Source organism: Nycticebus coucang, chromosome 10, assembly GCF_027406575.1.
Source record: "Nycticebus coucang isolate mNycCou1 chromosome 10, mNycCou1.pri, whole genome shotgun sequence".
Taxonomy (NCBI): domain Eukaryota; kingdom Metazoa; phylum Chordata; class Mammalia; order Primates; family Lorisidae; genus Nycticebus; species Nycticebus coucang.
The window spans coordinates 66076656-66098110 of NC_069789.1; the positions used below are offsets into that span (position 1 = coordinate 66076656).

A 21455-nucleotide genomic window follows, 5' to 3' on the forward strand; every position below is an offset into this window, starting at 1 on the left:
ATTTAGCTAAAACTGCTATTTTCTGGCTGAGAATATGTATCTTCTTAGAAATTTAAACATTGTCTTTATTTTGAATACCAGCTATAATCATTTGCTTGGGTAGAGAGGTTTTGTTTTGTTTTGTTTCCAAAATAAATAATATTTACTCACTTCTCTAAAAATGACTTTTGGGAAAAATAGAATATCTGGCATCTGGACCTTCATTACTGCATGATAATAATATAATTGGCTAGAGTAGCATAATCCTCTCTAGATGTGCCCTACACCCCTCTATGTGCCGTCATTTCTAGCACTCTGTTATTTTTATGTCATTGAATTTCAGTTGACATTTATATCTTTTCCGGCTGGACCCTATCATCTTTTGAGTTTATGATTTTAGATCTTCAGGTTAAAGTACAATTTCAGTTTCAATTAGTTTTAGTATTAATGTTTTTGATTGATATTACAGTTTTTTTCATAGTTTAAGACCTATTACTTATATGCAAGGCACATAATGTCAATCATATCTTTCTGTGATTTATGCTGTATTATTATGAATTTTATAAATTAATACTGCCTTAAATCAAGGTACTATTTCGTACCATAGAATGATCAGAATTAAAGGAGACTTTATAAAGGATTTGATAAATTTTTCAGACTGTACTCAAATCTGTATATAACTCGCCTCCTTAAATAGATGAAGCATAGGAAAATTAAACATTTACCAAAAATTACCAATTTGGTTGAGACAGAATTATGCTAGCTCCCCACCCTCTGCTCCAGTCACTTAACCCATACTCTAATACTCTTTCTTAGGAAACATATTCCCTGGGGATAAAATTGCACATGTAAAAACATTTCTAAAAACAAGTATATTTATAATGAGACTTCCACAATTTTATTCATCATGTTTTAAATTTTATATTTAAAAATATTACTCTCCCAAGGTAAATTATTCTAATTTACCTATTTTATTTCAAACAGATCATGTTGTCTGTGAAGAAGAGTTTAAATACGCCATGTTAGCTTTAAACTGTATATGCCCAGCAACATCTACACTTATTACACTACTGGTTCATACCTCTAGAGGGCAGTAAGTATATTTTTTCTTTAAGATAATATATTTTAAATTATATTTAAAAAATTTAAGTGTAGTTATGTGATTTGGAAATAGAGTAAGCCAAGGTGTATAGCTAGATATGTACCTATTTTTTTGTGTGGATTATCTTTATCTAAAAGATACAGACATGTTTAGGAGTCCAAGACATATATAGAAAATTAACTGATTTGCTGATTTGCTTTTCTCAGTAACCTTGAGATAATTTGTTGCATTCTCAATTCTAAGTGTATGCATCATTTGTTAGGCCTAAGTTTAGGGCATGATTTCTGTTTTCAAGGTTAATACTTATGCAGAAAATGAAAATAAATCCTTTACATTAAAATAAGAATTCTGACAGAGGATAAGAATTTAAAACCATTTTTTCTGTTCTTGGGGTAAGTTTTATCTTAAAGCTTTATATACATAATTTTTCTCAAAATTACAATTTTGCAGTTATTATGGAATAATAACAAAGTACTTGTATAAAATTAGGTTAATCCAATATAATCACTTTTCATATGAATTTCAAGGTAGGTGAGAGAAAGTTATATTATCAAAACGTTTTTTGTTCATATTTATTTTGAAAGAAGTTTAATAAAATACAGAAGTTATTTGTGACTGGGATGATTAGAGAAAAATATAAGCAGTGAACATAATCACTGCTACTACTTAGAGACAAATGTGTTTTATATCTTTTCATAATTTAAACTTGATATTTCAGACAAAATGTTTACTTTCTGCATAAACTCTACTGCGTGCTAGTGGTTATGACTATTTAAATTTAGTAAGTTAATTGATAGTTGTTTAAGTGATGTGCCAAATCAAATAAATTCAGAAAAAGGAAAATTCTTTCTAAGGATTTAATTATAGATGGAATAAGTTGTTAATTTGAAAATAGTGAATACCTAATAGTGTTTTAAAGTAGATTTTACTGCCTTACCTCCAGTTGCTTAATTGGGATGGTAAGAGTTTCCCAGAGGCAATTTTCCCAAAGTTCTGAATAGAAATGCTTTTATTGTATACATTTATAAGCCTTCAATCTGTGCAAAAAAAAAAAAAAGATAGAACTATGAATGAAATTTTTTCTTTGTTGAAAGTACTCAGCATTTTGTGCAAATTAAAGTAATACAAAATTATTTTAATACCTAGTAATTGAACATTTGTAAAACTCGTCAAATATGCTCATTATTTTGCCATGCCATCTTTGTACAAATTCATACATTATAATGCTGAATATCTACTCCAACTTCATTGTTGCATACATAAAGGATAAAATAAGATCCATTGACTCTGTTTAACATAGCTCATTAGTCATAGAGTGAAGTTAAATTACTCTGTGGAACTCCTAGTAAATATTATTTATTGACACGCATATCACCTGCTGAAAAAAATTATAGTCGACAGAATTTAAACGGTCCTTAGAGTAAGATTTTTCTAAATATACTCCAAGTGAATTTTGCCTTATTGTAAAAGAAAGCAATATGTTTGAAGAAAATGTTACAATATATCTAAGGATTTCATACAAATAAGTTTGACCTGAACATTTATTTCATAATTGTGTAGCAATAAATACCATAGCCCAACATAATAGCTGTATAGCAGCTTTATTGAGACTTAATTCACATACTATATAATGCAGCCATTTAAAATACTAAAATTATGCTCATAGAATTTTTCAACCGTCACTACTATCTGATTCCGGAACTCCATAAAGGACCTCTCAACCCTTTAGCAGTCAGCCAGAATTCCTTCCAACCCTTTCAGTCTTAGGTAACCACTGAACTACTTCTGTTGGTATAGATTTGCCTATTTTGGATATTTTATATTAATGGAATCATATAGGTTATGTTGTTTGTGACTTGGTTATGATGTTTTCAAGGTCCATACATATTATAGTATGCACCTGCACGTCATTCCTTTTTATTTATGGAACTGAGTAATATTGTATTGCATGGATATGTAGCATTTCATTTTTCCATACTTCAGATAATGGACATATATTTTCTTTTTTTAGCATTGTGAATGATGTTGCTGTTAACTTTTGTATAAAGGTTTTTGGGTGGACCTGTGCTTTCATTTTTCTTGGGTCTAAGAAATGGAATTACTACCCCATGTGGCTCCATATGACCTCTCTGTTTAGCTTCAGGAATTGTGTTTTCCAAAATTATCAGTCTTTTTTTTTTTTTTTTTTTTTTTGCAGTTTTTGGCCGGGGCTGGGTTTGAACCCGCCACCTCTGGTATATGGGGCCGGTGCCCTACTCCTTTGAGCCGTCCCGTGTTTTCCAAAATTGCAGCAACATTTGATTCCTACCAGGAGTGGATCAGGGTTCTCCTTTCTTCACATTCTCAGCAGTCTTGTTATTATCTGCATTTTTGATGATACAACTCCTTGTAGGTGTAAAGTGGTATCTCGGTGTGGGTTTGATTTGCATTTCACTGATGGCTAATAATACTGAGGCTTATTTCAAGTGTTCATTGGTTAATCATGTGTCTTCTTTGAAGAAAAACCCTTTTAAATTGTTTTTTGACTTTGATTACTGAGCTGTAGAGTTCTTTATATATTCTATATGGAAGAACTTTCCCAGATATGTACCACCATTACCTGAATATAAATAATCAGGAGATAACTTAGCATTTAAAAAATAAGTTATTGGAAGATTAACAAAGTAATTTGTATTAATCCTTTGTGTTATGTGTGCACTAATATTTTATAATTTTATTCTTAATTACTAAATAATTTTACATATTCATAGGCACATAGTGATGTTTTTGACATATATAACAGTGATCAGATCAGGTAATTAGCATATTCAACATATGCATTCATTTAATATATAGTCTATATTCTTTTATTAACAGAATGCTCATAATTTTACCTTTAAACATCAGCAAAAATTAAAGAGTTCAAATATATTAATTGAATAATTAGAGAACAAGTTTGTGAGTTGAATTAGGTAATATAATGAGAAAAAATATTGACTAGTCTAGAAATTGCTTTATGTGAACATTATCAAACCACTAATTGAAAACAATGCTATAAAATAATACTCAAATTTCTCAAATATTTAAAAATATTTGAAAAATATTAACAATTTTCTCTATAATAAATGGTGACTTTGATTAAAGATAATTGACATTCACAAACTATTATGTACTCTATTAGTTGATGTAACATGAAAAAAGATAATAAAACTTTAGCACAGAAATACATATAGTCTAAAACCTAAAATAACCTCATTTTAGCATATATTTTCAAAATAAAGTGCTATGTAGATTATAGATACCTAAAGAAAGTAAGAAGTGTAGTTCTGAAACAAATGAGAGTGATATATCCAGAGTTGGAGATCAAAATCACCTTTTTTACTGGCTTAGATCATAGTAAAATGGATTTCTTACTTCTGCTTCTGAATTAGGGCGACTTACCTATTCAATATCTATTTCTTTTTCTTAATTCTTGCATTCTAGCATGTGGAAATGGGGACACAAATTGAAGGCACATATTAAAGATTAACCGCCTACTCTTGAACTTATAATTGACAAATGATATACATCATTTACATATTTTATAGTCTATCTTGTCTTTGGGCGTCTCTTCAGTAACCTAACCAATACTCTAACCTTTACAACTCTGAGGGCTGATTACAACTGTTATGATTTTAGATTTTCCTTTCTATATGTTATCAATACGAAGTCTGATAATTAAGTTGGCAAACTCATCCTGGAAAAAGTGCTGCATACCTCATTGCTGAATATCACTACTTCCCTTGGGAAGCAATGCACCAACACCGTGCTTGGTCCATCCTTCAAATAATTTTGGAATTCTTTTTCTATAATGACTATGAGAGCTGTCATCATATGATGTCTGACAGTTAAATTTGTGGACTTACCACCATGTGCTCATGTTGGCAGCATTGTACAAACAACTGAGTCAGGTCATAGCTTTGGTATATCAGTCTCAAAGCCATGTTCACATCAGCTTGTGATGGTCTCTTGCTGAGAGGCAATCATTATTCATGTTGAATGTTTTTGTGTGTCATAGGAGGACCCTCTTGATGGCGCATAACTTCTCAAAGGGAGTACTTCAAAGGTGGCCATAATGATAAGCATGAATGAGGAATGTAAGCACATTTTCTAGGATGACTTCGCAAACTTAACTGTCAGACCTTTGTTCATTCCAGTTATAGTGGATCCTTAATCATCAAGTAACTTTTAGATGACTTCGATCAGCAGTGTACCTTTGTTGATTCTTTATTCTATACTTTAATGCTTCACATTTTTTCCTGTTCAATTTTTAGATGTACTTACTTTATATAAATATGAGTGTCCAGTGCTTCTTAAAAATGCAATCATAAATTTATTCTTCAAACAAAAATTTCTGTACGCTGTTGAACATGGACTGTGGTGATTCATATAGGAAATTTCAAAATATCAGGCCAGTTCATAACATTCCATTAATCTATCTTGATGATATTTTACCTTTATCAAAATTTGAGAATTTTAGTAGTTCATTTTTTTATTTTTAATTTACTTTTATAAAAATAATTAGTCCTATCCAAGTAATAATATTTTTATCTCAGTGAAAAACGGGAAAAGAAAAAGAGAATTGATGGGGAATATTGCAAAGTTAGAATTTATATAACTTGACCATTGATTATATATGAGTGTAGAAGAAAGAAAAATAAAGAAAAGAAATATTTTCATACTTGAGTCTGTACAGTAGAAAATTATAAAATGCATGGTTTGCAGAAGACAGAATAAATTTTCTATTGGATACATTTTCTTTTTAATGCAGATATAATGGGTGGTGGGAATGCCTGCAACTCTTGGTTTCTGAGTAGGGACTGTGCTAATCATTAGGCTCACAGAAGTGAAAGTAGAAATAGCGGGGATTTGGAAGAAATGACAATTTAAGGCTTTGTCTCTGGAGTTTATTACTTCTAGGAAACAAATGGAAGAAAAAGAAAGCAAATATAGTATTGTACAGCATATTATAATAAAGGGAGAAGGAATTTCTAAGAACTAAATAGTTAACAATATAGATCAGAGGTCCACAGGAACAAAGGGTGGGGTCCTGTGGTTTGGGGATGATTTGTTAACATTTCTTTCACTTTATTGTACTTTACTTCTATATTATTACATTGTAATAAATCATGAAGTAATGTTACAACTCTCCATAATGCAGAATCAGTGGGAGCCCTGAGCTTGTTTTCCTGCAACTAGATGGTCCCAGTGCTCTACCATCAATACCTACCTCAGCTTCCCTACGGATCATCAGGCAATAAATTCTCATAGGAGTGTGTGACATCACTGGCTCACAGTTGGTTTACAGTAGGGTTTGCGCCCCTGTGAGGGTCTAACGCCACAGCTTATCTGACAGGAGGCAGAGCTTAGGCAGCCACACATGGGATGGGGATCAGCTGTAAATACAGATGCAGCTTCTGTCTGTACCCACCAGACCACTGCTCAGGTCCTGCTGTGCAGCCTGCTCCCTAACAGGTCACAGACCAGTATTCATCTGCAGCCAGCACGTGGGAAACGCAGATATAAATAGTTTCAGATTGATTGAGACTGACAAACATTTTGTAAGCCACTGGGGACTTCTGAGAAAAACTATTTGGACAATGGACTTTTCTCATTTTGAGAAAGGATGAACAAAGAGATGCTAAAAAAGTGAAGCCTGATTGAACAGTAAAACTTTATTGGGTTTGTTCATGAATCTAAAAAAGAAAAATAATGAAAGCTGTATTGCATAGAAATGTTGAAGAAACCTTTTTGTGTGTATGTATGTATGCATTTATCCGTTTTTGTCTTCTTTTAAAGTTTAATTTTCGAATAAGTACCACTAAAGAGAAAGAAATCGAAAATGCCTTAAGAGTAAGGGATGGGATCCAGAGACTTTGTAGAATATCTCTACATAGGGAACGATTTATCCCTTAGAAAACAGTGGGTGAGGTAAGGGCTGATTTACACTTATTTTATTTATGTCTAATAAGGAATACTGAATTAGCTGAAAATATATTCTTCCCCATACATGTATAACAAAATATCTCCCTAAAGGTCTACAGGTGTATTTATTTTACACATTAAAAAGTCCAGAGATCAGCTTCTGGACCACCAGGTTGTCTGACTCAGTAATGCCATGAGAGTACTTTGGTCTTTCTATTTCTTTTCTTTTTTCTTTTTCTTTCTTTCTTTCTCTCCTCTTCTCTTCTCTTCTCTTCTCTTCTCTTCTCTTCTCTTCTCTTCTCTTCTCTTCTCTTCTCTTCTCTTCTCTTCTCTTCTCTTCTCTTCTCTTCTCTTCTCTTCTCTTCTCTTCTCTTCTCTTCTCTTCTCTTCTCTTCTCTTTCATCTGGCATCTTTAGTTTGTAGACTTTAATCTTGAAGATTCTCTTGCGGTGGTCACAAATGCCTGCTCCACTTCAGGCTGTTTTTCTCAGTATGAAGAAAGGAGAATGGCAAGAATCAAACCATTGCCTCCAGAGACTACTTAAGGTTTTTCTTGAGTTTCATTGCCTTTTTGTTTTCCTGGTGTTTTGTTTTGTTTGTTTGTTTGTTTTAATAAGCTTGGGATATTACAGGAGTCCCATTGCCTTTTAACTACTCCTTACCAGATCTGTGTCAGGTGGTTTTGGATATATCTAAAGTATCTTGAGACATCATGGTAGGTTTCTAGCTTTTTAGTAGAGAAAGGCAAAGGAGGAATGATGGATGAATGCAAATTTTTGGCCCCCCAAACCAGAAGGATATAATTATGATTTTTCAAAATACAGAAGACCACAGACAAAGATTTTTATTTTGGACATATTAAGAAATTTATTGGATTATGAAAACTTTTCCCTGTGTGTGGTCTGGTGACAAAGGAGAAGTCCACACTAAGGGTGTAAATCAAGGTATAAATTTGCTTAGCAGCATATAAATATAAACCATTTAAAGCCATGAAACTCAATAACATAAGCTCACGGGATCATTTTGAGCTTGAGGGTTAAGAAGTAAACCTTGATAATGATTATTAGTCATTAGTTCTCTCGTTGGCTGTATTATTCTTTATCAGTCAGATAGTATACAAATGAAAATCAGTCTTTTAATTTACAAATTTTCTTTCTTTAATTTCAGAATATTTTGGGGGTAAAAATTGTTTTGGTTACATCTGTCAATTTTTTTATGCTTGGGGCAGGATTGTAAGTGTGTCATTATCCAGATAATGATCATTATACCTACTGGGTAGGTTTTTGCCTGTCCCTTTCTTCTCTGCCTCCCTGGTTGATTTCCAGTCAGTTTACTTCCCTCTGTGCACATGTGGGCTCATCAGTTATTTCCAATTTAATGGAGAGTTCATGTGGTGTTTGATTTTCCATTCTTTAGATACTTAAGATAATGGTCTCCAGTTCCATCCAATGGTTGAAAAGGACATAATTCGTTCTTCTTCATGGTGGCATATTATTCGATAGTATACACATGTTACATTTTCTCTTTCTTTCTTTCTTTCTTTCTTTCTTTCTTTCTTTCTTTCTTTCTTTCTTTCTTTATTTTATTGTTAAATCATAGCTATGTACATTAGTGCAATCAAGGGGTACAATGTGCTGGTTTCATATACAATCTGAAATATTCTCATCAAACTGTTCAACATAGCCTTCATGGCATTATCTTAGTTATTGTATATAGACATTTGTATTCTGCCTTTAGTAAGTTTCGCCTGTACCCATTCTAAGATGCACCATAGGTGTGGCCCCACCCATTACCCTCCCTCCACCCAAACCTCCCCCCTCCCTTCCCCTCCCTTGGCCCTTTCCCCATATTCTTGTGCTATAGTTGGGTTATAGCCTTCATGTGAAAGCTATAAATTAGCTTCATAGTAGGGCTGAGTACATTGGATACTTTTTCTTCCATTCCTGAGATACTTTGCTAAGAAGAATATGTTCCAGCTCCATCCATGTAAACATGAAAGAGGTAAGGTCTCCATCTTTCTTTAAGGCTGCATAATATTCCATGGTATACATGTACCACAATTTGCTGGTCCATTTGTGGGTCGATGTCTTTTAAGTCCAGGTGTTGAATGGTTAAGTTTAAATCTAAAATTTCTTTGCTTAGCTTCTTTTTGGAGGATCTATCCAGCACTACTAAAGGGGTGTTAAAATCTCCAACTACTTTGAACTGGAGGAAATCAAGTTGCTCATGTCTGTTAGAGTTTCTCTTATAAATTGAGGTGCGTTCTGGTTGGGTGTATAAATATTAATAATTGAAATCTCATCATATTGAGTATTGCCTTTAACAAATATGAAGTGTCCATCCTTATCCTTCCTTATGTTGGTTGGTTTAAAGTCTATTGCGTCTGCAAATAAGATTGCAACGCCTGCTTTTTTCTGCTTTCTGTTTGCCTGGAGTATAAATGACCATCCCTTCACCTTCAGTCTATATTTGTCTTTTAATGTAAGATGCGATTCTTGTATGCAGCACATATTTGGCTTGAGTTTTTGTATCCAGTCAGCCAACCTGTGCCTCTTTAGAGGACAATTTAAGCCATTCACATTGATTGAGAATATTGATAAGCCTTTCGAGAGTCCGGTGGATATTTTTAATCCTTTTGCAACTGTGGAAGTTGGAAGTTGCTCAAAATTTTCTGGGTGAGTTTACTTTGTGGTGGAGGGTTACGCTGGTCTTTATGAAGGATAGGTCTGAGAATATCTTGGAGAGCTGGTTTAGTTAAGGCAAATTTCTTCAACGTGTGAATGTCATTAAAGTATTTAATTTCTCCGTCATATATGAAAGTCAGATTAGCTGGGTACAGGATCCTGGGTTGAAAGTTATTTTGTTTTAGGAGATTAAAAGTCAATGACCTTCCTCCTCTAGGTTGAAAGGTTTCAGCAGTGAGATCTGCAGTTATTCTTTTTTTTTTTTTGTAGAGACAGAGTCTCTCTTTATGGCCCTCGGTAGAGTGCCGTGGCCTCACACAGCTCACAGCAACCTCCAACTCCTGGGCTTCAGTGATTCTCTTGCCTCAGCCTTCTGAGCAGCTGGGACCACAGGCGCCCGCCACAACGCCCGGCTATTTTTTTTGGGTTGCAGTTCAGCTGGGGCCGGGTTTGAACCTGCCACCCTCGGTATATGGGGCCGGCGCCTTACCGACTGAGCCACAGGAGCCGCCCCAGAGATCTGCAGTTACTCTAATATTCTTCCCCTTGTAGATGATGGTTTTCTTTTGTCTGGCTGCTTTCAGAATTTTCTCCTTCATAGTAACTTTAGTGAAATTGATTTTGATGTGTCTGGGGGATGTCTTATTTGGGTTAAGTCGTGCTGGAGTCCTGAAACTACTATCTGAATTTCAGAATCTCTTGGCATGTCTGGAAAGTTCTCCTTCATAATCTCATGGAGAAGAGACTCTGTGCCTTGTGAAGCCACTTTGTCGCTTTTGGGCATCCCTATAAGACGAATATTGGTTTTCTTCCATTTATCCCAGAGCTCTCTGAGAGAGTGATGTGTTTTTGCCCTCCATTTCTCTTCCTCTTTGAGAGTTTGGGAGCATTGGAAATCTTTGCCTTCAATGTCGGAAATCCTTTCTTCTGCTTGCTACATTCTGTTGCTGAGGGATTCTACTGTGTTTTTTAGATCTTTGAGGGATGTAACTTCTTGTCTCAGTGTGTCAAAATCATTGGTCATTTTGTCTTTGAATTTGTTGAATTCTTGAGATATCTTTTGGGTTACTGCTTGGAATTCTAATTCAATCTTATTTGCTATTCAGATTCTGAATTCGATTTCTGACATCTCAGCTATTTGTTTGTGCCTGGGATCTTGTGCTGTGTCTGCCCCCTTGATCCTAGAGGAGGTTGATCTACTCTAATTTTTCATATTGCCAGAGTTTTTCTGTTGATTTCGCCTCTTGATTGTTTTTCACTGTTGCCTCGTCCTCAGAGTTGGAGAGGTGTCTCTCCAAGATTAGACCCCAGCGGGATCACCCTTTTGTTGCTGGATCTTTGTAAGGAGTGACCCTGTGTAGTTCCTCTGGGGCTGCCCCAGCCAGGGAGTTCTTGTTGTGGAAGCAGCTCCGGAGTGTGACACACCCAGATTCAGCAACAGGGCTGGAGGTGGTGCACACAGTTCTGGGAGTGCCTGGTGGCTTGTGACTTTGGCACAGAGAGCCCAAGGCTCCAGCTGTCTCTGGCCAGGAGAAGAGCTCTGTGCAGAGACAGGGAGGGCTCCGGAGGGCATGTGGCTACCAGTGTCCCTGGCCAGACGAGCAGGCTGGTGTGGAGGCAGGGAGGATACAGGAGGGAGGACGCGGGGTTGCGTGGCTCCTGTAGTTCCTGGTCAGGGCAATGAGGAGGCCCAGTGGGCGCAGCTCTTACCGAGGTCCAGGCTGGCACCGATCGCAGTTTTGGCACAGTCCTTAGGTAGGTCTGGGTGGGTGCTGGTGGCGGTTATGTCGCAGGTCTTACGGAGTTCCGGTGGGAGCCGATCGTGGTTGCAGCACAGCTCTTGTGGAGGTCCAGGCAGTATCTCAAGTTTTTATACTCATCACTCCTGTTGCGCAAGGGATCGTGGAGTGACTGGCGCCACAGGTGTAAAGCCCGCTCCTAAAAATGTATGAACGCAAGAAAGAGCTTCAAGTCCCTGATGGCAAGTAGCAATATTCTTTATTTCCAGCCAGCTTAAATAGACCATGTTACATTTTCTTAATCCACTCATGAATTGACAGGCACATGTGTTGATCCCATGTCTTAGCCATTAGGAATTGTGCTGCACAGGTCTCTTTTTGATAATAATTACTTCTTTTCCTTTGGATAAATATCCAGTAGTGGGAATATTGGATCGTATGACAGATCTCCTTTTGGAGTTTTGAGGAATTTTCATATGGTTTTCAATAAAGGTTGTGATAATTTGAGGTCCCACCAACACTACATAAGAATTCCTTGCTCTCTGTGTTGATGCCAGACATTGATTAAAAAGCCACTCTAGGCTCGGTGCCCGTAGTACAGTGGTTATGGCGCCAGCCACATACACCGAAGTTGGCGGATTTGAACTCAGCCCAGGCCAGCTATCCATCAATGACAACTCCAACAAAAAGTAGCTGGGTGCTGTGGCGGGCACCTATAGTCCGAGCTACTTGGGAGGCTGAGGCAAGAGCATCACTTGAGGCCAAGAGTTTGAGGTTGCTGTGAACTGTGGTCATGGCATTCTTCCAAGGGTGACATAGTGAAACTCTGTCTATAAAATAAAATAAAATAGCCACTCTAACTAGAGTAAGGTGATGTCTCAGTGTGGCTTTAATTTGCATTTCCCTACTGTTTAGGGACATTGAACATTTTTTCGTGTGTTGGCTGGCCATTTGTCTCTCTCCTTTTGTAAAGCCCACTTTTTAATGGGGTTGTTTGTATTTTTCCTTTCTGATTTTCTTATGTTCTTTGTAGATTCTGGTTATTAGTCTTTATTAAGCAAATATTTTCTTTCATTCTCTAGCTTATCTATTTGCTTTGTTGATTATTTCCTTAGCTGTGCAAAAGCCTTTTCATTTTATCAAGTCCCATTTATTATTTTGTTGTCGTTGCCATGATTGCCACTGGGATGTTCTTCATAAATTTTTTTTCTGGGGTGATATGAAGAAGAGTTTTTACAAAATTTTTCTTCTAGATTTTTTACGGTTTTGGGCCTCACATATAAGTCTTTTATCTATCTGGAATTAATTTTTTGAGTGGTGAGGTATATGGATACTGTTACATTCTTCTGCATGTGTCTATGGAATTTTCCCAGTACCATTTATTGAATTGGGATTCTTTCCCCACTGTATATTATTATTTGCTTTACACAGAGCAGTTGGCTGAATGTGCATGGTTTTGTATCTAGGTTCTGTATTCTGTTCTATTGATCTATGTCTCTTACTTTTGTGCCAATATCATGTTGATTTGGCTATTATAGGCTTATAGTATGGTTTGATGTCTGGTAATGTGATGTCACCAGGATTGTTTTATTTTGCTTAAAATTTCATTGGCTATTTGAACTCTTTTCTAGTTCTAAAATGAATTTAGATTTATTTTTTCTAGATCTGTGAAATATTTTGATGGGGATTTAACTGAATCCATAAATCCCTTTGGGTGGTATGGACATTTTAATAAAAATCATTCTACCAATCCATGAGCATGAAATACTTTTTTCATTTGTTGGAGGTATCTGCAGTTTGTTTCCTCAGAATTTCTTAGTTCTCTTTGTAGAGATCTTTAACATCCTTAGTTAATTATATTTCTAGGTCTTTTATTTTCTTTTTAGTTATTTTGAATAGTACTGAGTCTTTTATTTAATTCATAGCTTGACTATTGTTTGTGTATAGGAATGCTGCTGATTTGTGTACAATAATTTGTAACCTGAGACTTTGTTGAGTTTATTTATCAGTTCTAGGAGTCTCTTGTTTTAGGTCAATGTATATTTAAGATTGCTATATTTTCTTATTGAATTGTACCCTTTACCATTACATAACAATTATCTTTTGTCTTTCTTTAGTCTTGCCAATTTAAAGTCAATTTTATTTCATGTGAGAATGGCTACCTACCCCTGCTTTCTTTTGACTTCCATTTGCATGGAATATGTGTTTTTCCATTCCGTCACCTTAAGCCTGTATAAATCCTTGTGGGTTAGATGAATTTTCTGGTCATAGCATTTACTTGAGTTATATTTATTCATCCCTTCATCCAGCCTATGTCTCTCAAGTGTGGCATTCAGAACATTAACATTAATTGATAGGATTGACATGTGGGATGCTGTTTTGTTCATCCTGTTGGACCACATTACTTTGTTTTACCACAAACATTGTTTATATGAGCTCCTGGCTTTAGCCTTTGGCTGTTTTTACACTGGTGGGTGTCTGTCATGCTGATCTATGTATAATTCAGTTCTGAGTCTTTCCTACGGAGTATGTCTGATCTTGAGAAACTCTCTCAGTGTTTGCTTATCTGGAAAAGTCTTTATTTCTTCTTCATATATAGAACTTAGTCTTGCAAGGTACAAAATTCTAGGCTGACAGTTGTTCTGAAGATGGGGACTGATCCCTTCTGTCTTGTAAGGCCTCAGATGAGAAGTCTGCAACAATCCCAGTGAGTTTTCCTTTGTAAGTTACATGGTGGTTTTCCCTGTGTGTCTGAACAAGTACCTCCTTTGCATTGACTTTGGCAGTATGATTGGCATGTGTCTTGGCAACTGCCTCTTTGCATTTAGGTTCTCAAACCAAGATGTCTTAATCACTAGCAAGACCAGGGAATTTTTCCTCAATTAATTCCTCAAATAGATGATTTTCCAGCCCTTGTACATTTTCTTCACCATCAGGGATGCCTATGATTCTTAAACATGGCTGTTTTACATAGTCTCATTATTTTGTGCAGCCTTTATTCCTCCATCTTAATTCTCTGATCTTTATTTTTGACTGACTGATTTAACTTGAAAGAAAGAATCTTCTGCTGGTTTAGCCTATTTTTAAAAATTTCCTTGTGTTTATTTCCCTAAATAAAATTTTCATTTCCAGAAGTTCTATTTTTTTATATGCCAATATCTTTATTGAGTTTTTCATTCCCTTCCTAAATTGTTTTTCTGGTTTCTTTAAGTTGATTTTCCATTTTTTTTCTTAGATTTCATTGAGCTTTCTTGCATTCCATATTTGAATTCTTTATTTGTCATTTCAATATTTTCATTTTGGTTGGCACTCATTGCTATGGAGCTGATGTTCCCTTTCAGGGATATCCTTTCACTCTGATTTTTCAGACTTCTGGAGTTCCTATGCTGATTGCTTCTAGTCTGGAGAAGCTCTCAGTTCTTATTTTTGAATTTTCTTTTGCTTAAGTGGAACATCTTCTCCCTTGACAATTTAAGGGTGTGTCTATAACATATGTTAAGTAGGGCGGCACCTGTGGCTCAGTGAGCAGGGCCCCGGCCCCATATACCGAGGGTGGCGGGTTCAAACCCAGCCCCAGCCAAACTGCAATAAAAAATAGCCGGGCGTTGTGGCAGGCGCCTGTAGTCCCAGCTACTCAGGAGGCTGAGGCAGGAGAATCACTTAAGCCCAGGAGTTGGAGGTTGCTGTGAGCTGTGTGACGCCACGGCACTCTACCGAGGGCAATAAAGTGAAACTCTGTCTCTACAAAAAAAACAAAAAACAAAAAAAAAAAAATAAAAAAAAAAAAAAACATATGTTAAGTAAAAACCTTTGGCTTTGCTTGTCAGTGCTTTGATGGCAGTCTATGTTCTGGATGGATGCCTTGGTTGTAGATTTCTTCAGTATGGTAGTTTCCTCAGTTGCTGGTTGTTTATTGGCTGTAGCAGTGGTGGGCTATTCTGATGTCAGATTTGACAATTTGATATTGACAAGAAGGATGCTTTCAAGACAACACAGGAGCCCCAAAGCCAAATGTTGGATTTGTGATGGTTGGGAAAAGTCCCATGTCTTGTGCATATGTGTTTTGTCTTAAATCAGAATATCTCTAGGCCTGTACCAAACTATGGCAGTTATCATGACTGTAAAAGAATATATGTTTATAACTGTAATTGTGAAATAATGACATTAATTAGCAAATAGAATGCTTCTGTGCAGTAAATAGTGGTAACATATCTTTGCTGTGACTAGTCTTTTGATTTACAATATTCAATATTATAGAATTTAGGATTTAATTCATTTTGAAAGATGACTCAAATATCTATAAAGTTGGAACTTTTTATTCTTAATTGATATATTATTTAGCTAAAGTAGCTTTTTACAGAAGAAAACCTAATCCTATGAGTTATAGGAAATATAAAATTCTCTTACCTCCATAAAAGATGTGTGTTTTTAGTAACCATTTGAAATTTTCTGTGGAGGAAATGAATTATATATATAATTTATAGAAGAGAAAATTATTTAAATTACCTTCAATGAAATTAAATTATTTCAAAACATAGTAGGAGACAAAGATTATACAGAGAGATATCAAAGAAAATCATGATTAAGTTATATTACTGTAAGCAAATAATGTTTGCTAATAGATTCAGATAATGGTAACACAGTAGTACAAGAATATGTTAAAATAATTTTATTTTTATTCATAAGACTAAAATAAAGGCTTCAAATAGTAATAATTCAGTATATGATACAAATTTATATTTTAATTATTTTGAATAGATAAATGATTCAAAAAGTCCAGTGCTATGTTTTCTAAATAAATATTAAACACAGGGGGAAACAAATTTTCTCTCATATTTTTACAGAATTATTTTTTCAGAATTGACATTTTATAAGTATCTTCTTTAGAGGTGGTTATTTCATAAGAAATACTTCATTAACTTAGTTATATTTATCAAAGGAATCAAACAGTGGATCTGTGTATTGCTACAGTCCTTTTTTATGAAATGAAAATTATGTTAAAAGACAACTATTACATTTTCCTATTGTTTTCTAAGTATTTGGTGGCTTTTAAAATAAGAGAAAGCAGTATACCTGATTTACCTATTTTTCCTTAGCTTTCGAAGTTCTATTACACCTGTATTCAAGTACAAAGTGTTTGTAATGTTATAGAAAGGTGGTCTTGTTCACCTTTCTATCATGAACATTTAAATTTAAGTGAATTTAGGCTTTCTCAAATAATTGTCTCACTAGAGATTGCTTAATAGTTTTGTAAAATCTGCAACTATAGGTAAGATATGCATTAAGCCGAAATACAGTGTAATTAATTTGGGTGTGTGTGTGCAGTATATAAAAAATGGTTCTGTTACTTCATACGATTACCAAATTTGTGTTCCAAGGTACAATTAATGTTTTGGATGGATGTTAATTCTTTTGATGAGAAATAAAATTACATTCTCAAGGAAAATTGGAGATGCTATGATAAATATTATGATTCATTATTGCTGACTTGTTTTTACCTTTTTATTTGAACTAACTTCAGACTTAAAGAAAAGGTGCAAAAAAATAGAACAGAACAGGGAATTCCCATACACACGACACGTCCCACATAACTATCTCCTAATATTTACACCTTTCATAATCATTGGTGCAGTCATCAAAATGAAGACTTACCATTGGTACAGTACTATTGACTTAATTCTTAACCTTACTTTTCATTGATTTTTTTTCCATTAATGCCTATTTTCTGTTCCAGAACTCTATCCAAGGTCCCTCATTGCCTTTACTTGTTGTTTTTCAAAACCTCCTCCAATTTGGGGGCAGTTTCTGTGGACAAAATTAGAATCCGTATAAACTAATGATTTTTAATGGATACATATACAGACTAATGCAGAATTATAGATGTGTTTCTGTGTGTGTCTGCTAGTATATAGACATAATTCCTGGCTGTGCCTCTCAGACAGAATAGAAGCAATGAGCACACTTATCCTAGTCTGTTTTGTGTTATTACTTCAAAATATCTGAGACTGTGTAAAGAACGAAGATTTATTTTCTTACAGTTGTGGAGGCTAGAAAGTTCAATATAGAGGGGGCATGTCTTGTGAAGACCTTCTTGTTGTATAATCCCATGGCAGAAGGCAGAAAAGCAGGGGATTCTTTGTGAGAGGGAGCACAGGAGGAGCCTAAACTTGTGTTTGTAACAACCTAATTCTTGCGATGCCTAACAGAGTCCTGCAATAGCAATGTTTACCCATTCGTGAAGTAGAGACCTCATGAACTAATCAAGTCTTCTCACCACCCTCCTCCCAGCACTATTGCATTGGGGATTGTTTCTAACACTTGAAATTTAGAGAACACATTCAAACCACTGCAATTCTTCGGGCTCATATCTTCTTTACTAAACATCATTCTCCTTGGTAAAAGTAACTAGAATTCCTGAGACAAATCAATCAATATGATTGATCCCAGTGCAAAGACCGGGAAAATATGAGATGAGTCTGGAAAATATTGTGTTGCTAGAAAGTAGAGAATTGTTCAGAATATTAAGGGGGATTGTTAGTATGACGCAAGAATCAACATGATGGAGTCCTTCATGGGCTGTGATGGAACAATCTGAGCAACAACATAAATTGTTGATAACATGGTAACAGTAGAAATTAACTCATAAAACAAAAATCCAGTTATACAAATTAATATAATAACAATGGAATAAATGAATAAATAGGGATGAAGGGATAGCTTTTCCTTACTGAAGAATTATGATTAATAAATCATACATTAATCTGCATTAATAAATGTAGAAAGAGTAAAATACTGTCACCATTAGGCAAACACCACAGTAATAATTGTGATCCCTGAGTGGGTGACAGTATTAGTAAAAGTTTGAGGAGAACCAAGGAAAATTGTTTGGTTTTGACATGTCTTTCAAAGATATTTAATAACTGTGAAGGGAAAAATTGCAACTTTACAGTGGAGAAACTTGAAAGACACCACTTTAATCAAGGGATCAAGATAAACATCATTGATAAAGACATTTAAGTGTCACATAACTTTTCATACAATTCCCTAAGAAGTGCATAACATGGTTTCCTTGATATTCTTCTTCTTTTTTTTTTGAGACAGAGTTTCACTCTGTCACCGTGAGTCAAGTGCCTTGGTATCATAGCTCACTGCAACCTCAAACTTGAGCTCAAGTGATCCTCTTGCCTCAGTATTTCATTTTTAGTAGAGTTAGGTCTTGCTTTTCCTCAGGCCAGTCTTGAACTCATGAGCTAAAGCTATCTTCCTGCCTCAGCCTCTTTCCTTGATATCCTTGCCTACATTTTCTAATCATGAGATAACATCAGACACACCTCTGTCAAGAGCATCCTATACAATAACTGGCCAGTACTCCTCAAAATTTCAAGGCAGTTAAAGACAAGGGAAGACTGAAGAATTTAAAAAAAAAATTACTTTAAAACATTTTAGTCAGCTTAACTTGAGAGTATTTTAAATACTTTGAAATAATATTTCGAAAAATACATATTGAGACAAAGCAAAGAGCAAGGCAAACACAGGCAAGGCAATGCTTTGTTATACCCTACTGCCTTTAACCCACATTTCAAGATGAATTCCAAGTGTCTGACCACACCAGGCAATGCCTCTAGTGTTTCTCTGAACATTAGGACAGTGACCTCATATGAAAGTTAGGCACGAGATCTCCCTTATCTATTATTCCCTGACATCTACAGAGTCTCTGATTTTAAACACTCTGATAAGAGAAAAGAAAAATTTGGCTAAGAAAGTCTTCAAGGTAAGGAAGATAGGAAAGAAATTGAGACAGGAAAAAAGGACGACTTTTTCTTCCCTTTAATCCTGAGCTCCTAACAGAGGCCCCAGGGAATCAGCTGTCATGTGGGAGGAGGAGAAAGTTTCTTAAAAGTAATAAGGATTATAATTACCACACTGACTGCAAGAAAGAAAAAGGAAGAAAAAAAAGAAAAGAAAAGAAAAACCACAGGGTGGGGGAGCATGCTCAAATGAGCTATCTTTAGCTCCCTGGGAAGTTTCACACTCAAAAACTGTGACAGAGGACTATATTTTATAATCTGGCATATCTAGTTCAGTCACCCTCCTCCTATATGTGGATAAAATAGAGCCAGTGAAGATGAGAGACATTTTGATTTCTCTTTAGATGCGCACACACACACACACACACACACTTGAAAGTCTTAATGTATTCAATTGCTATAAATTGTCACATGGGGTATACAACTTGAATCAATATAACTTTATTAAATCTGAGCCTCTATTTCCATGTATGATGTGTTCTTTTCAGAGATTTCAGTCAGATTTGAAAGTATTGACAGGCTTCTTTTCCAGCCCCACAGCTCTTTCCCACCCTTGTGCCTGCACTACCAGCAACCTTGTGGTTGGTGGCAAGGTGGGACAATGTCCTTTGTCAGTGGGTGCATATATGGAGTAGGCTTCCTGTAGTCGCCTATAATTCTCAGGGAGACAGTATAGCCATCCTGTATCAGCAGCTGACGACAGCTGATGTCATCTCCTGGCCAGCTTCCTAAGAGCACACATCTGCTCTACTTAACACTCCAGCGCTTTCTTGTGAATGGCCTCGCTGGGACACACTCCCTCCAGTCAGCTCTGACAGGCTGTCCAGGTACATCTTTCTAGTGCCCCTTCAGGTTGTCTCAGATAACTTATGTGTGTGTATATTAATTAGCTTATCAATGAACACATGAGAGACAGCCCTCTCGTGTGTGTGTGTGTGTGTGTGTGTGTGTGTGTGCATTTGCACGTGCATGCGTAAGCATTTGTGTGGCAAAGAATGCTGTGGTGAGTCTGATCTGGCTGCCGTGAACAATTCTTTTTTTTTTTTTTCGTATGTCATGCCTCAGCCTAGGCCACTATTGAGCTAACTGACATCCTGTGAAGGAATGTGGAACTTTCTGCTGCTTGTACTTTCAAACTACATGCAAAGGCCTTTTTAATATCCTTCCCTTTCTTTCCTCCACAGTTCATGAATTTCACTTTATCAAGAAATTACACAATAGTTTCCACTAGTTCTTCTAAACTATTCTGCCATGTGCTAGTCTTCTCTAAATTCTTACGCATATTTTTGGGTCGTAATGTTAGTTTGCTAGGACTGCCATTAAAAAAGAAAAAGAAAGGAAGAATGAAAAAAAAAAAACAGTGTGATTTAAACAACAGAAATTTATTTTTCCACAGTTCTGGAGGCTAAAAGTCTCAGATCAATTTTTGGATTCCCCTGAGTCCTCTCTCCCTGGCTTACAGATGGTCACATTCTCACTGTGTTCTCACACGGTTTTTGCTCTGTTGTCCCCACATTTTCTATGTCCTTTTGTGCATCCAGATTTCCTCTTTATATCAGAATACCAATCAGATTAAATGAGAGCTCTTAACAGTGTTATTTTAAGTTAATTACCTCTTTTCAGGTCCTATTTCCAAATATAGCTGCATTCTGAGATACTGAAGGTTAGGGCTTCAACATTTGAAATATGGGGGGACATAGTCAGCCCCTAACACCTGTGGCTGTGGGAGACAGCCTGGGTTGTACTGGAACACATCTACAAATCATTACTGTTTCCAGCACACAAATGGTTCTGCTGGTTCTACACAAGTCTGCCTTTTTTTTTTTTTTCATTGTTGGCCATTCATTGAGGGTACAAAGAACCAGGTTACATTGATTGCAATTGTTAGGTAAAGTCCCTCTTATAATTGTGTCCCGCCCCCAAAAAGATATGTCACACACCATGACCCCCCACCCTCTTCCCTCCCTCTGCTCTTCCCTTCTTCCATCATGGAAATTAAGAAAGAGATACTGTCTGTATGCATATCCCTACTTGTCTTTTCTCCATGTCTCTCATGGTAAACAGAACAAAGCAAAACAAAACATATACACACAACACCAGCAAAACTGCAATTCTAGAGACACCAGCAAAACTGCAATTCTAGAGATCCGAATGGAGATAATCACAAGAAAGGAAATAACATGATTTTTAAACTTTTTTT

The 21455-nt window shown here is 35.8% G+C and overlaps 1 protein-coding gene across 3 annotated transcripts in view; it reads left to right on the forward strand.

Annotated features, from left to right (window-relative positions):
- Positions 1 to 21455, forward strand: part of KCNT2 (potassium sodium-activated channel subfamily T member 2) — a 399505-nt gene that overhangs the window by 252242 nt on the left and 125808 nt on the right. For all 3 annotated transcript variants that reach the window (XM_053607648.1, XM_053607649.1, XM_053607650.1), the window contains exon 14: positions 964 to 1072. In XM_053607648.1, the coding sequence (XP_053463623.1) occupies positions 964 to 1072 (109 nt within the window). The remainder of the gene's footprint in view (positions 1 to 963; positions 1073 to 21455) is intronic.